The 16780-nt window shown below is 38.6% G+C and overlaps 1 protein-coding gene across 2 annotated transcripts in view; it reads right to left on the reverse strand.

Moving 5' to 3' along the window:
• Positions 1–802: 802 nt before the first annotated feature.
• Positions 803–16780, reverse strand: part of TAFA5 (TAFA chemokine like family member 5) — a 676652-nt gene continuing 660674 nt past the window's right edge. For both annotated transcript variants that reach the window (XR_009764476.1, XM_061640261.1), the window contains one exon: positions 803–3111. Coding sequence is in view for 1 of the 2 variants with exons in the window: in XM_061640261.1 (XP_061496245.1) it covers positions 3103–3111 (9 nt within the window). In the remaining variant the exon portion in view is untranslated. The remainder of the gene's footprint in view (positions 3112–16780) is intronic.

Consider the following 16780-nt stretch of genomic DNA (forward strand, 5'->3'; position numbering starts at 1 on the left):
TAGCTGAACTTTGGACACTTCTCCCCTTCCTCAGTAAATTTCTTCCCCTATCCTACATTGTTCAGGAGGGTCCCAAACTCTCCAGAGAGGGTTTTCAGAGGAGATGGAGAGCAAGAAACTGTCCTTCCCTGAGTTCCTTTCCTTTCCTTAGCCAAGCCATTTTAATCACCAATATAATCAGAATAATGTTAGTGCATATAATTATCAGTTTGATTAGAACTCATTCAACTAATTAATACCTTTAAAGGTAAAGGTGTCCCTGCACTTATAGTGCAAGTTGTTTCCGACTCTTAGGGTGACATCTTGTGATGTTTACTAGGCAGACCGTATATATGGGGTGGGATTGCCAGTTCCTTCCCCGGCCTTTCTTTAACCCCCAGCATTTACCGACCACGGATGGATGGAAGGCTGAGTGGACCTTGACCCCTTTTACCGGAGATTTGACTTCCTCCTTCCGTTGGAATTGAACTCCAGCTGTGAGCAGAGCTTCAGCTGCGTTACCGCTGCTTACCACTCTGCGGCATGGAGGGCATATAATTAATACCTTTAAGTGGTAGAAAACTAGATATCAGCATACATTTTCCAAACATCCTTGGGTTTTAGAGCTATTAAGAGATGGCTGTAGTATCAGCTTCAGCACAATACAGGAATGGCCCTTGAGCAGTCTATCACTTTTAATATAAAATAATGATTAATTGACCTCACAGAACCCTTATATACTCATTCCCTCCCTTCTCCTAAGAAACAGTTGTCTCGTGTCATAAGCATTGAACAAAGTCTCACTTATAAAAAGATTCTCTTTATTTCTTTTCATAATTTAGCTGAACCAACACAAAACTGAATACCGTAAAGCAACAAAAATGTTGAAACATTTTAATTTTTTGTTCAGTATTTACTAAATAAGGCTACTACACTCCCTTCAAAAAATAAAACCCTAACAGAAGAGAAAATCAGTGGAGTGAGGGATCTGGCTCTCCAATTCTTGTAATACAGGTGAAGTATCTACCATCATTTATTGCATGACACTTTGAATGAGACATTGGTCATTTATAGTGCAGTCAGTTCATAATGGTTTATGAGTGGTTTGGCTTTAATTGCTACTTGGAAACTGATCAAAACTTTTAGGTTGAAATAAGACTATCCATGCACGTTTTATTCATAGATACTGTCACCTACAATTCATGGTTTCCTCATCCTGTACATTAAAATAATTCTGAAAATTGGAAGAGGTCTTAAATAAATGAACTTCCTTTTCATACCTCTCATCTATGGTTGCTTGAACAATCCCTATATATTTTTTCTTTAGTAGCATAGAACTAGCATAATACTAAAAGTTAATTGGAGTATTTAGGTAGTATACTACAATGGATATTGGGGGAAAAGTTTACTATTGGCAAATGTTTGTGGGGAAGGATGAAAGCCCATTTGTTGGCCTCGTCATATCACTATGAGGCAGACTTGTAGACAAAAAGGTACCATGTCTGGAGGTTATTGGTCTATCTTATTTCCTTGCCCTGTTTCTCAAATAGCACTCTTCTTCATCTTTTCATTACCTTATAATATTGAACAAGGGTTTTTTCTAAAGTATGAGGTAAAAACCAAACAAACCACCTATATCTTGATAAAGGAGAAAGCTGACCCTTATACCAAATTGGAAAGGAAGGGGAGAAAACAGAGAAAGAAGAATGTAATTCAGTATGGAAAGTAAATGATTAAAATATTTTACACTGCTTAACTGGTATATAAAAGACCACCCTCCTCAAAGAAAAAGGGGAGAAAAGGAGAGAAAAAAGAGAGACACAGAGAGAGAAAGAGAGAGAGAGAAAGCCTTCCAACAGTGCAATGGTTGAATGCATTTATGTAATATAAACATTATTCTTTGCTTTTTCTACAGAGTCCTCTGGTCATGCTTTACATCCAGAATGTCCCAATGGAAGAAAGCAAACTACACCAGTCACTTCAGAGACAACTGAAGTAATAAAACAACAACTCAACTCTGAACCTTTTTTGTGTGTGTCATGACTGTCAGAGTTACCACGTTAATTGTTAAATAGGATTTTCTACAAATATACAACATATAAAAACTGTTAAATATATAACTTTAGGCTTTTCAAAATACATTTAATGATCTCTTTCAAACAAGTGTTACTCCACCCCCCCCCCCGGATTTGCTTTCTGGTGCTAAATGGTGTATCAGATGAGACATAGGCCACAGATGACCAAACATGCTCTTTGCAAATACTGTATTATCCAACTTTTAACGATCAAAAAATGGAACCATAGAAGAGGCATGTTGAACTGGTTAAACTTAAAATGATTTTAGTACAAGAAGTCAATCTAAGCACAGAGGAGTAAAGGTGGTGCGTAGACAGTTTGTGTTGTTTTGAAACAAAGTTCTTTCGGCCATTTCCTCTCTTTGTTCCCTTGTGTTTTTTAGTATACTTTTTTCCAAGAGCAGTTCCAGCTTTTTCTGTAGTGTTCCATAAAGACTTTTGCTGGACAGCAATATTGCAGCGCTGGGTGAGCTGAATTCGTGCAGGGTGGTCCCCATACTACGGAACCCAAATAATCTTGTTAACAGTAACATTGTGTCCACTTCAAAATAGATTTTGCTCTTTGGTCTTTTGTATATACTGAAACATAAGAAAATAAAAGCAATGAGGCAGTCTAGGGCACAAGAAGAAATAGTGTTCTGCACCTTAGTGTCCTCCCATAGACAAAACAGTCTTCTCTAAGGCTGATTGGGATGAATACTCTCCAGTGTAGTCGACTCTTCAGATTGAAACATGACCACAGATCAAGTCCAGCAGTGGTGCATAACGCAGATGAGACGTTAACTGTAAACTGGTGGTTTTTGTTTTCGTATTGCTAATGCCCAAGGGTTTCTCTTACATCTCTATTCCTTAGTCCAGTGCTCTTTTGTATGGTAGAACAGACTTTAGCTCATAACGTAGAATTATGCTGTCTGTGATGAAATACAGAGAAATAGACAGTTGGATTGATGACATATAATGGATGATCCACAGCAGTGAAACTTGACTAGGGAATGTAGCCCACACAGAGCTGAAAAACTCCTACAAGGCTTCTCTGTTGCTGCATTTGTCAGGAGACCTGTAAGTCAATAAGAACGAATGAGTTGACATCTTAACTTTAAAATTTATCAACACATAGTTTAGAATAGCTTTAACTATTTACTGATCCCACTGCCATCAGTTCCAAAAAATATTAGAAAGTACTTTGTCTGGATATAAATAGGTACAGTACAGTGAATAATTTGATTTATAACAGGTGCTCTTCCTAACAGATGCAAGGTTATGTTCTGATTTTTCAGTAACTCATTTAATCAATACTGCCCTCTAGTGATAGCATCGCTAAACAGGTATTTATTATCAATATAATTAAATATTAATTCATAGAAATTAACAAAAATAACAATATAAATTACTGTACACTAAAGTCAAACTATAAAATGTTTTACTAAAAACAGATCAAGATTGCAGAGAAGCTGGCAAAAAAAAAAAGCTTTTAGCAAGAAACAAAAAAGTGCATACACAAAGTAGAAACCGAAAGCCCTGTAGATATTAGACAAGCAAAAAAACAACACAAAACACACACACAAAAACCAACAACAAAAAACAGAGAGAGAATTATTTCTGGAACAGTAATGAAGAAATGTTTTTTTTTTTTTAAAAAAAACCCAGTTCATGGAGTCTACTTCAGTACTGAAATAGACTAAAGATATGTCATGCAACCCTGAATTCTAAATATTAAAGCAATATTTCCTATGGTATTTTTGTGTTTCCTCAATATTTAGAATGTTTACTGTTGATGGATTAGAAAGTATAAAACAGCAAATACTAGCAAGCAAAACAGAGAACAGGATTCATTTCACTAGGTTTAAGCAGAGCATGAAATTTAGATTATGATTTTCTTGTAACCTACCCATTTGAGAGGTAAATGAAAAGAACATCTGCCTCCAGCAGTTAACAACAGGTCTGTGTATATATTCTCACACAGGGCACAAGGTTTATTTGACAGAGTTCTGTTTTTAGCCTCTCACCTTTTCCAGGAAAATACACCCCAGAACTCTTGCAAACAGCCTTTCCTTTTCGGACTAGTGGTCAGACTCCAACCCACATGGCCTCAGACAGGCTGAAGGCAAAAAACCTTGGTTGATTATTGTGTTATTTTCCTATTTTATGTATATACATTTATCAAGAAAACATCATTTGAAGTCCCCCCCATCAACCGTTCTATTTTGTCTTCTCTCTATAGATTTAAAAAACATTATAACTGTACAACATCATCATCACACAAACCTTGTGGCTTTCAATCAAAGGGTTACTAGATTTTGAAATCAATACTGTGGTGTGAAAAGATAGGTCAACCTGGCCTTGGGTTGCTGGGAATGCAAGATCAGTGTTCACATGAAAAAATAATATCTGCGCTAACAGGTGCATAAAAATATGAAATTAAGAATATAAAAACGACTCTTTTATATCCTTCAAGTACATTTTATTATTAAAGAGACTAAAAGCAAACTTCCATTCAGTGATTTGTGTATATTTAATGAATTTTTAAGGAAAGGGTTGTAGGCCTTGTCTCTAAGGCTGTGCACACACCATACATATAAAGCACATTCAATGCATATTCCCCCACCCAAGAACCTGAGAACCGTAGTTTGTTAAGGCTGCTGGGAACTGTAGCTCTGTAAGAGGTAAACTACACTTTCCAGGATATGTGATTTAAAATGCTTTAAATGTATTGTATGTATGCAGCCTGCCTTATTTTGTTTCTGCTTGTCTACCAAAATAGTACTGATATTATCAACATCAATTTCTTTTGCTCAGAATTACCAAAAGATTCAACCATTTTTCCTTTTTAAAATAGAAATAACTTATCCATGAAGTGTCAAAATATTTTATGATGCCCATGCCAAACAGAGAGGGTCTTCTATGCAATCATATTTGCAGTTAAAAAGGACTAGTGTGCAGTCATATTTTATCAGGATTAGGGGTGATATCCAACATTAGCGTCAGACCCAATGAAATAAGTGGACTTCATTGATTTTAATGGGCTCTGAGTATGACTTAGTTCAATGTCACCTTAGGATTGTAACTTATACAAGTGAATCTTGATTATGCAATAGCTTGTCTCCAAGTATGTTTTAACACCTATGTCCTAAATGGTACAGTGCCTTGCAAAAGTAATCAGACCCCTGACCAATGCTCTCATATTACTGAATTACAAATGGTACATTGTAATTTTGCAAGGCACTGTACTTTCAACATACTTTTAAACAATGAGTATACAAAGTGATTGCCATTACAGTTTCTGTTTGTTTCATTATATCTTTAATGTTTGATAAATTCTATTTTAATTTTATTTCTGAAACGTGCGATCACATTTAACCAATGGTCTAGCCTATTTAGCTAAAGATATTTTAAAAACAGAATTGAACCAAGAAAATGAAGCTGTCTCAGACATGTGCATCAAACACAGACAATTATGGCAATCTATTAGATAAATAGCAGTTTATTACTCTTGGCTGAGATAAAACTGAGATGGTCATTATTCCAACTAAATGAAGAAAGCAGACTGACAGGAATCTTAATAGTTTTTCTAAAATGCACTGGGTGGAATCCAATTAGTGCCTATGGATCCAGTGGATGCTTGCATGAATAGAAGAGGAGAAACAAATTTTCATGCTTTCTTCTTTTACCCCTTAAAAATTGGATCTACAGATTTGGGAGATACTCTAGAACAAGATGGACTGTAAAGGGGTAGCTGACTGGGCAAAAATTGCCTCCTTTGTTCTTCCATAAACAGAGGCATCTGCAGGATTAAAAGCCCTTCCATGAGCACAAGGGCACAAACTGGATTCTACCCAGTTAATAATCTGGTGTTACCCATGAACATGGCTTCTGTACCATTCATCCATGATTCTAGATCATGTTTAAATAAATTACATAGCATCAGACTTATTAATATGACTCCTTAGGCTTCACGCAGCAGCACCATGTGGCGGGGGCAGAGCAGTGCAATCGGTAGGCTCTACATTTGCTGGAATTAGGTGAGGCGGCAATGAGGTCAGGAGAGCTCTGGGTTCATAGTGACACCATCCCACTGGTGTGTGTGTGCACCTTTTGGCTGCTATTGACCAGGAGCTCCCCCAATCTCACTGCTACCTCACACCATCCCTGTCCTGAAGAAGGGAGCATCACAGCCACCGAGAGGGAACTGTTGCCCCTCTATCTCTCTCATATGACACTGCTGCCATCTTCACATTTGATTTAACAATGGTGAGAACTATCCATTTTACTGTCTTTTCTCAGAAGCATTTGATTAGGTCCTTTATGGATCCCATAATCTCCCCTAAATCTCTTTCAAGGAGCTGAGGGACTGTTCAGAGAGAGAGGTGTAGGAGTGAGAGGGAAATGCCAATAATGACCCCTTTCCCCATTTCACTGATGAATTCCCTTCTGTCAGCAGACAGTCACCACTGAATATCTTCAAAAGTGAAAAGTAACCCTCAGGAAACAACAGTTTCCCAGGTGCTGAATTTAACAGAAAATCCCAAACATTAAGGAATAAAACTTCTGAGGGACCATGAAAACATCCACAGTGGTTTGTCCTAAAACTAACTTAGAATGGTTAGGCAACAAATAGGGGTAGGGGAGAAATTTTACTCAGTTTGCATAAAGGTGAATCTATTAAATCTGCACTTTCTAAGACAGTATGAGAATCAAAACACAGCCATCCTTCAAAGTCATTGCAATTTGTGGTGCACACAAACTGCCCATGTGATAAATTATTTCTCATTTATTGAGAGCAAGATATCAAAGAATATTTTTTAAATTTGTATATTTTCTTAAATATCCACTTCTCTTTCTTGATTAAAACCTTTAAAATTAACCTTGTGTTGTACTGAATTTTGTTTCACAGATTAACCCAAAGAAAGAAGGAATAAAATTTTGACAAGGTCCCACTCTGTATTATGCAAATATTAATGTATTTCCACCATACAAAAATAGGGTTTCAAAAGAATGAACTTGTTTTCAAGACCAGTTGCAAATTATTGATTTTTGAGCTACTAGGGGATCACATAGCTATTCCTGTAACCTACTGGAAACATTTTTATCGAAGTATTTAATTGAAGCAATTTCCAAACGGTTGCTAGAACATGTGTAGGTGGTTCTAAAGTGTCTCTTTTAAAGGATATTCTCTATTTTATGATGTGCATCTTTACAGAATAGTTGTATATAAGGATTTCACATCAAAGTGGACTAACATTCTCGGTTATATTCACAATTTGAACTGTTGAATATATTCAGTAGAAATGCGCATAGAAAATCTTTTTGGGGATGCAAAGCCAATAAAAGAATTACACAACTTTGGATAATGATTGAAAAGAACTCAATCTCCTCTGACTCACCCATTAGCATCCAAACCTGCTTTCCTAACTGTCACTACTTCATGGACTAGGCTGATGGTGAGTAGCAGTAGGGAAATGGGTCAGACCCTATCAATGTCATCAAGGCAAAATATGTTTCAATTTGATTCATAACTAAGCTTTGAATAAGCCCTGCTATTTCTCCATTATGTATTAAAGCTCCATTATGAATTTTATCAATGTCTTACAGCAGGTATGAGGAACCTTTGGCCCTCCAGATGTTGCTGACCTACAACTCCCATCAGTCCCAGGAAGCATGGCCAATGGCAGGGGATGCCATTGTTCAACAACATCTGGAAGGCCAAAGGTCCCCCACACCTGTCTTACAGAATAATAGGGAAAAAAACACAACAACAACCCAGACAGGTCTCTTTCTATTGAGGAGCTTACGGTCAAGAATATACAGCTCCACCCTTATCAACCAATTTACAATATTACATTACTATAATCATTTACTGTCAGTTACTCTCACATGCCCAGAAAACTGGTTGTTAATCACAACCAATTCTCTTGCACCTACGTTTGCACTAGGGTTGCCAGATCTCCGGCAAACGACCGGAGTCTCCGGCCCCGCCCTTGCCTTTCTCACCTCCAGCCAGAATTGCCTCCATGTTGTGTAATCTCTGGTTTTCGGCTGGAGTCTCTGGTTTTGGGGGCCCCCTCCAGCTCTCTGGCTAGCACACCTTAATCTCCAGACTCTCAGCTTCAATTTTTTTAAAAAAGTAAGTTTCTAGGTGGTCTAGTTCCCAAGATATACACCAAAACGTCAACCGCCCCCCCACGTGACTTTTGTTTACAGATCCTTGCTCTAGCTACAACTCCCATCAGCCCAATCCAGTGGCCATGCTGGCTGGGGATGATGGGAGTTGTAGTTTTAAAAAGTAACTTTTCAAAGCTCTGGCTGTAACCCTGCCCTTTCAGGATTGTAGCCAATGAAGCCAGAGTTGTGACTTGTTGATCCAGGCATGCCTAGACTGAACATCAGAAAATGGTGGCTTTAAGATTTTTGCAGTTTGCGTAAGTAATATGGCTTAATGTTTTTTTTCCTCTTCTGTCGAAGAGTCAGACCCTGGGCTATGAAATATGAAAGTATTTAATCCAATATCTGCTTTTCTGGGAGTAAAGCAATTTCTGGGAGTAAAGCATGTACCTGGAGTAAACCCCATTGAACTCCATTAGGACTTACTTTTGAGTAGACATGGTTAGGACTGTGCTGTAAATTAATAGGACTTTTGAGTAAACATAGCGCAGACTTGTGTTTGTGTTGTAAATCTTTCTCTCTCCCTTCAACCCTATTTTTAAAGAAATTAGGCAGGGTTTATCACAGTTTTTATTATGTGGGAAACTAATACTGATTTTTTTAAAAAATGAATGAAGTTTATTTTTATTTATTTATTATTTGATTTATATCCCGCCCTTCCTCCCAGTAGGAGCCCAGGGCGGCAAACAAAAGCACTAAAAACACTTTAAAAATAATAAAAACATACTTTAAAATATATTAAAACAAAACATCTTTAAAAACTTTTTTTTAAGAAAAGGTTTAAAAACATATTAAAAAGCAATTCCAACACAGACGCAGACTGGGATAAGGTCTCAACTTAAAAGACTTGTTAAAAGAACAAGTTCCTTATCACTTCAGGGTACAGTTTTCCCTGGTTGAGTAAGCCCCATTGAATACATTGGGACTTGCTTCTGAGTAAACAGACACAGGATTGCACTATAAATATCTTTACAGGTTGTATAAATAATAAACATATTTGATAGTCATGCTTATATAAATATTTTCATAGAATCATAGAATAGTAGAGTTGGAAGGGGCCTATAAGGCCATCAAGTCCAACCCCCTGCTCAATGCAGGAATCCAAATCAAAGCATTCCCGACAGATGGCTGTCCAGCTGCCTCTTGAATGCCTCCAGTGCTGGAGAGCCCACTACCTCTCTAGTAATTGGTTCCATTGTCGTATGGCTCTAAAAGTTAGGAAGTTTTTCCTGATGTCCAGTCGAAATCTGGCTTCTTGCAACTTGAGCCCATTATTCTGTGTCTTGCACTCTGGGACCATCGAGAAGAGATCCCGGCCCTCCTCTGTGTGGCAACCTTTCAAGTACTTGAAGAGTGCTATCATATCTCCCCTCAGTCTTCTCTTCTCCAGGTTAAACATGCCCAGTTCCTTCAGTCTCTCCTCATAGGGCTTTGTTTCCAGTCCCCTGATCATCCTTGTTGCCCTCCTCTGAACCTGTTCCAGTTTGTCTGCATCCTTCTTGAAGTGCAGAGACCAGAACTGGATGCAGCACTCAAGGTGAGGCCTAACCAGTGCTGAATAGAGGGGAACTAATACTTCACATGATTTGGAAACTATACTTCTTCAGAGGTCAAAGTTATGTAGCAAACTCAGATTAATTAAATTTGAGACCACATTTGAACTATGCTTAGTTGTCAGTTTAAAGTGCCTACGTTAGTATCATTGTAAATATTTTCTATTGTTTGTCCATTTTACTACTTCGGTTGTGTGTTTTAACTTTTGTAAGTCAGTGTAATAACATCAAACGTAGTACAAGATAACTGCTGATTGTGAATGCGCCTAGCCCTCTCATAGCTCTGCTGGCTAGGACTGCATGGGACTATTTTCTGCATTAATATTATACAGCCACAAGAGTGGCTGTATACTATAGTCAGCATGGATGTTTTGCATTACACAATGTTAAACTGAAAATCCCCCCATGACATTCTGATGCTTCCCATAAGCTCATTTCAAAACAAAACCTAACAAAACTTATAGTCCTGAACTCAGAAATGCTTGCTTAACAACCTTGTAAATTTTCACGGTGATACACTCATTTTGGACTTTTTTCTGTCAGAGTTCCTATAATTTGTTGAAATTAATTAAAAATCAGCCATGTTCACAGAGTACCTGTAATCCTACTACTGACTTTGCCCCATACTCTGACCTCCATCTTTTGCAGCTTAAAAGTTAAATTAAATATTAATTTAAGAAATTTAGCATTGAACTCAATGATAAGGCTGGGCATGCTCAGTAAGAACAGTCAGTACTCTAAAAGCCAGACTCACAGCTGCTAGTCTTGCCTAATCAGGGGGCCACACCCACACCAGACCTTTATTTCATGTGAGATAGTCATGGCTTCCCCCTGAGAATCCTGGGAAGTGTAGTTTGTGAAGGGTGCTGAGAGGAGACTCTTATTCCCCTGACAGAGCTCCAGTGGCCAGAATGGTTTAACAGTCAGCAGCTCTGACTGAAGCTCTGTGAGGGGAACAGGGTATCACCTAGCAACTCTCAACTCTTCACCAACTACAGTTCCAAGGGTTCTTTGGGAGAAGCCATGACTGTCTAAAGTGAAACAAAGGTCTGGTGTGTATGTGGCCAGGGACAGCTTTGGTTTAAATTTGGGTAGGAGGCTACATGTGCCTGCTGTAGAATAAAAATGTGGGGGAAAACCTGGAAAACAATGATTTTCCTTTTGGAAAGGAAAGGGGCTTCCCCTCTGCCCAGAGCCCACCCATCCAATTTCCTCTCCTCCCCTTCCTCCCTCCCCCTCCTCCCTCCCCCTCCCATTCCAGCCCTCCTCCTCCCCTCTCTGCCACCCCCCCAGGTCAGTTTCACCTATCCTAGGCATGAGTGCACAGGAGTAAATTCCACTGAACTCAAAAAGCATGCAAATGATCAAGCCTGCTCTCCCCTCCTCCTCCCTCCTATCCCCTCCCTCTTGCCCCTTTCCTTCACCCCTCCCCTCCCCTTCCCATCCCCCATCCCCTTCCTCTCCCTTCCCCTCCTCCCTCCTCCCCCTCCCCCATGGTCAGTTTTACCTATCCTAAGCATGATTGCATTGGGAGTAAATCCCATTGAACTCAATAAGCATGCAAATGATGAAACCTTCACTCACCATATGTTCAATGGTACATGTTACCAAATTCTTCCAAGCTACACAGCAAGTGGATTGGACTGTGAAAGACCAACCCAAATTGTGTTTGCATTTTGACAAATTTGCAGGGCAGTGAAATATCTCAGAGAGGAGGTCAGGTCTCCTGCTCCCCTGGTGCATTCGTTATAGCTGCAGAATTTCCCTGCTTTCTAAGGTTTGATATAAATGGCTATAGGTATGTTCTTAAACTGCAATGTTTTTTGCCTATTAGTGAATTAACATTTAGTCATCACATAATTACCACTTTTGTCGTTAATTCTCATTTTAAGGTGATCCATTAAACATCTGGATCTCTGCTCAATAACAAAATACACCATTGCAATTTTATTCTAGTATCCTTTATGTTCTATTACAAGATGCTTTCCATAGTATATTTGGCCTGCTGTGTGCAAGAGAAGTGGAAATAAGATATTTAATTACAAAAAAATAACATTTTTATTTCTTTCTCAATTGTGCCTATAGAAATTCTGAACTAATATGCCAAATGATTCATGAAAGTAATGACTGATTTCTAAAAAGAATCTGCTCATTATTCTCATTATAGAAATTAAATACAGAAGAGACAATTTAGAAGGGGAATATTTAGAATTGTATTCAGGACAATCCTAACATGCTTACTTAGAAGGAAGTTGCATTTGAGTTCAGTGACACATTGCTTAGTAAGTGTGTTTTGGATTGCAGCCTTAAAGGATTAAATCTTGCAAATGTTTGATTTATTTCAAATCATATGTGAGACTTAGCTCATTTTTCACCTGCTTGACTTCCTTGCTTTCTCAAATTTATAGTCCACAATCCTACTTTGAGGACCAATATGAAAATTTCAGCCCTCAGTTATCTGCAGCTGATCCAATCAACAACCAACGTGATCTGGTTCGAATGTAGGTTTTGATGTGCCAGGTAAGCAATTTGATTTGAAGCCATTGCCAACCCTACAGAATCTGAATCAAATACTGCAGAACTATGAATGATAGGAATGTTAATCTCAAAAGATAGTGCTGGAATAAATTCTGTTTTGTTTAGGTTTAAGCACAAAGGGACTAAGTGTAAGGCTACACACACACACACACACAGAGAGAGAGAACTTCTATTCTTTACAAGGAATATGTGGGGTTTAATAACTTGGAAATGTTCTGTACAAATAGCTGGCCAGATAAAATGTCTCTACCTATTCTCATGTGGTGGAACCCGCTCAAATGCAGTTTGTCTGTTGACACTTAACTCTTACCCCTGCCAGGGCTCTTTCCTATTGGTTTTCTTTTAGGATCTCATCTGTTGTTCCATATATACCATCTAACTGCCAGTCACCAACAACCAATTTGTTGAACCCTTGATCAGTCCAACTTATATTTTCCTATCCATCTGGTCCTTTTGAAAAACAGGCTGTTTATTTGACACAGTTGCCTTGTATTAGTATGCTGTGGGCATTATGTTAATATAAATAATGTCTGGGCAAATACCTTTTGATTGAAAGTGTGCCCAAAGTGCCCAGTAAAATTCCTTATCCTTACAAATCCTTGGTTTGACTGAACACTTTTTGGATATGTTGTGGAGCCCAAACAGAGGATCTTCCTCATATATTACTACATTGCCCAATATACCAGACCCCGAGAACTAGATTTTTTAAAAAGTGGTTTGATGACCACGGGTTGTTTACGGAAGAGGACAAAATACTCTTCCTAATGTCTGATTTAAATCCAGAGGTGACCCACAAGGTATCTTTGTTTGTGATAGCAGCTAGGAAATTACGAGTTAATTATGTTCTAGAGTGCTAAATGAAATAGGTGTTTTATAACTGATATTATGTTTTAAACTATATAGTAACTATAGTAAAAATTGCTGTACCCTTTTAACATTGTGTTGGCCTACGGCCCTGCAATTTATAATAAACTTGAACTTGAAACTTGATATGTTGTGGAACAAGATGGGACAAATTATTTGCCCATATTTTCACTTGTAAAGAAAAGTGGTGAAAGACAAAGTCCACATTTCTCTTTCCCTGCAGCAATTTCTGAATGAACATGGTTCACAGGTGAGAAACACTTACTGCTAGATGTTATAAACTTTATTATATAGAGCATGATCATCCAACAAAGGTGATCACTTTTTATGGCAAAATCTTCTTCCAGTTGCTGGACCACCAGCTACTCTGGAAAACTAAAATTATACAACTTGGCTATCACTGGTCTATTATATTTTTCCCAAGTAGTCCATATTGTAAGATGTACTGCGTTCAAGTAGATTCCTACTTATGGTGACCCTATGAATAGGGTTTTCATAAGGCTGAGAGGCAGTGACTGGCCTAAGGTCACCCAGTGCGCTTCATGGCTGTGTGGGGATTCGAACCCTGGTCTCCCAGGTCATAGTCCAGCACCTTAACCACTACACCACACTGGTGTATTAACATTCTTTAAAACTAAAAGGAGAGAAAAAACTACTGAGATAGTAAAAACAGACTTCCAGGTTAAGTTAAGATTATGATTTGCATTTTGTCCTTTGCTCGTTCTAATAGCAAGTATCTCATTGACCTTAGAGGATAATAAAACAGCTATACGGATGAAATGTGATGAACTGGAAAAGCAAACAAGCCTGATGTGAAGGCAGAAACCCGGATACTCCACTGGCAATGCCATTAGTCAAAACCCATGAGATACACAACCTGCTATTTATCATTGTGCCATTTTGGAATTGATAATCATATGCCACAGATTGTCCTCCCCTTCAGAACTTCACTTTCTTAAAGCAAAGCCTTGCTTCTTAGTCAGGGCTCCACAACTGTGTTTGCTAGTGGTGAGTGCAGCTTTTAATCTAGTGATAGCATTTAAGTCTCTGGAACCTAGAGTCAGGGCTTTACTCGACATATTGCTGGACCTCAAAGGTACTTAGACAGTAGTGGGATCAGATTCATTTATTTGTTTCTAGTTACATCACAAAACAACATTTAATAATATGAAGTAAAACACAGTAGCAGAGACGTCTTCCTGCTTTCTGAGCATCTGAGAAGTTTGCATGGCAAGGATGGAGATACCATCTTCCTCCAAGCTTGAGCTGAGGAGGAGGGCAAGGGGCTTCTTTCTGCAGATGTACTTGCACTGGAGGCACTTCAAGCACTTTTAAAGCTAGCATGACAGGAATGAGCTTCCCTCTCAGCAGGAGAGGGGTGAGTCTTTATTTCCACATTTGCGCCGGGACTCAGAGATTAGTCCAATATCAGAGGCAAAACTATTGTTTTTGTAATAAAGGCAGAGACTTTGGCAAACACAAATGTTGGCCTGGCTACCAACAAGTCCAGCCAAAGATTTTAGACTCTGGTTCTTAGTATTGCTATGTGAATACAATTTCTTTTTCTTTTTACAACTTTGGCCAAACTTAAGAAAACTAGAAGGAATTCAATGCTTCAGGTTGTTGAGCAATTACAAGGTGTGTATTCTAATCTTTTTTGAGGCTATGAGTAAAGGGTGACTCTCTCGGGAACTATAGGAGCGCTAAGTATTAGCAGTTATAAAATACACTACCAAATTAAATGGCTAGGGTCTGAAGAATTAATTGCAGTCCAGATGGCATGGGAAGGTGAAAACCCAGAACTCTCTACACACACGACAGTGACAAAGATTTCCCTCAAGAAAAAACACCTGCTCAGAATGCCTGAAGCTCTGGCTACAGAAACAAACCCCAGAAGCAGAAATATCTATGCACAATGACAAAAGCACAGACACACTATTCTGATGTTATGAGAGAAATGAAAAAGGTACATGAACTGCATTGTATCTTACTGTACCAATGAGTTTTTAAAAAAAATTATTTTGCAAGAAACAACGTAACATCAACATAAAAACAAAAACAGTACCTTTCGGGAAGAGAGCTCCAGTAACACAGGGAATTCGTTGTGGTACAATTCAAGAAAGATAATCTAATTACTCTTAACATACTCGATTGCAACAGTGCTGTGGACTATGTGACATTAAAATGCTCAGGGGTCTCCGGTCACCTTTCCTTTCCTTCTCATCTAATTAAATCAGACCAGCATCTGTGAGGTACATATTCGTTTCTGGCTCATTGTATGTAAATTGTCTGCATTTTCAAATCCTCTAGCTGTGTATACAGGAAAAAAGTACGTTTCTCGGCCAGCGTTACCTACCCTACCCATGGAAACCACAAACTGGTTGACAGTGCATCTTCCTTCTTCTAGTGTTGGACTATTTCCATCCTACCAGTCAACAGCAAATAAATTATTCGTTTCTTAAAAAGCATATCTGAATGATAAACATCAAATAAACTGAGCAGTACTACCTGCAAGTCTACTACCATTTCCTGACCCGTAACTACTAACATTACTTGCTCATAGATGTACTGCCAAAAACTGTTGAGCTACTGAACTGCCACCAAAGATGAAAATTTTTAAAGCAAAAAGCCAAGCTACTCAGTGTTGTCCCAAATAAGAGAGAATTCTATCAAACTGACCTATAAGTAGTATCTTATTCCCTTGCAGGTGAAGTGGAAAATTCTACCTCTGAGGGTCATTGTTATGTAGATAAGATGGAAGGAGACGGATGTTGCAACAGGAAAGGGGAGACAAAAGATGAGTATGTGCGTTCTTACTTCCCTGTAATGGAGAATTACCTGGCGAATCACAGAGCCAGGTGGAAGTGGGAAACAGGTAAAGCCCCTTATTGGGTGCCGTGGGACACATAACTGTACATTGTAAAAACCTATAAAAGGCCCTCAATTTGGGGAAGAAGGCAGTCTTCCCCCATAGCACATGCTAGCAGGGACTCCTTACAATTGTAAGTATGATAAACAGCTGTAAGCTTCAACCTGCCTCAGTGTTGTTTCCTGGACAAGGACTCCATTAAGGAGAAAATTCCACAACACAGGTAACTTGTATAACAGGTTCTGCATCTCCAAGTTGCTGGAGGATATGTGAAACACTTGTTGTTTGTTTATTCTGGAAAAACATTTACATCCTTACTTTCTGTGCATCAAGGCAATTAAGTGAATAATAGAAATAATAAAAAGACAAATAAAAGACTAAAACACCAGTACTTGTACAGTAATTCAGTCTCAATGGCCTAGTCAACAATCACACTAAGCCATACCATGCTTAGCATGAATATGTGAGCATGTGACCTCCCGGATATGAGATCATGGCCGCTTTGCTCCTCCTCAGTCATTTTGCTGCAGCACGGAGCTAAGCCACGGTTTGGATTAGTGTGTCATCAGAACCCAGACTCATGGTTTAGCTCTCTCCAGACTAACCATAAACTGTAACCAAGGCTCATCCTGTGGTTTATGGCTTGTGGTTTGTCCAGTAGAACTAAACCATGAGTCCAAGTTTGGATGGCATACTGAACCAAATAATGGCTTAGCCCAGTGCAGCAGTGGAATGACACAGGA

Source organism: Rhineura floridana, chromosome 8 (assembly GCF_030035675.1).
Source record: "Rhineura floridana isolate rRhiFlo1 chromosome 8, rRhiFlo1.hap2, whole genome shotgun sequence".
Lineage (NCBI taxonomy): Eukaryota > Metazoa > Chordata > Lepidosauria > Squamata > Rhineuridae > Rhineura > Rhineura floridana.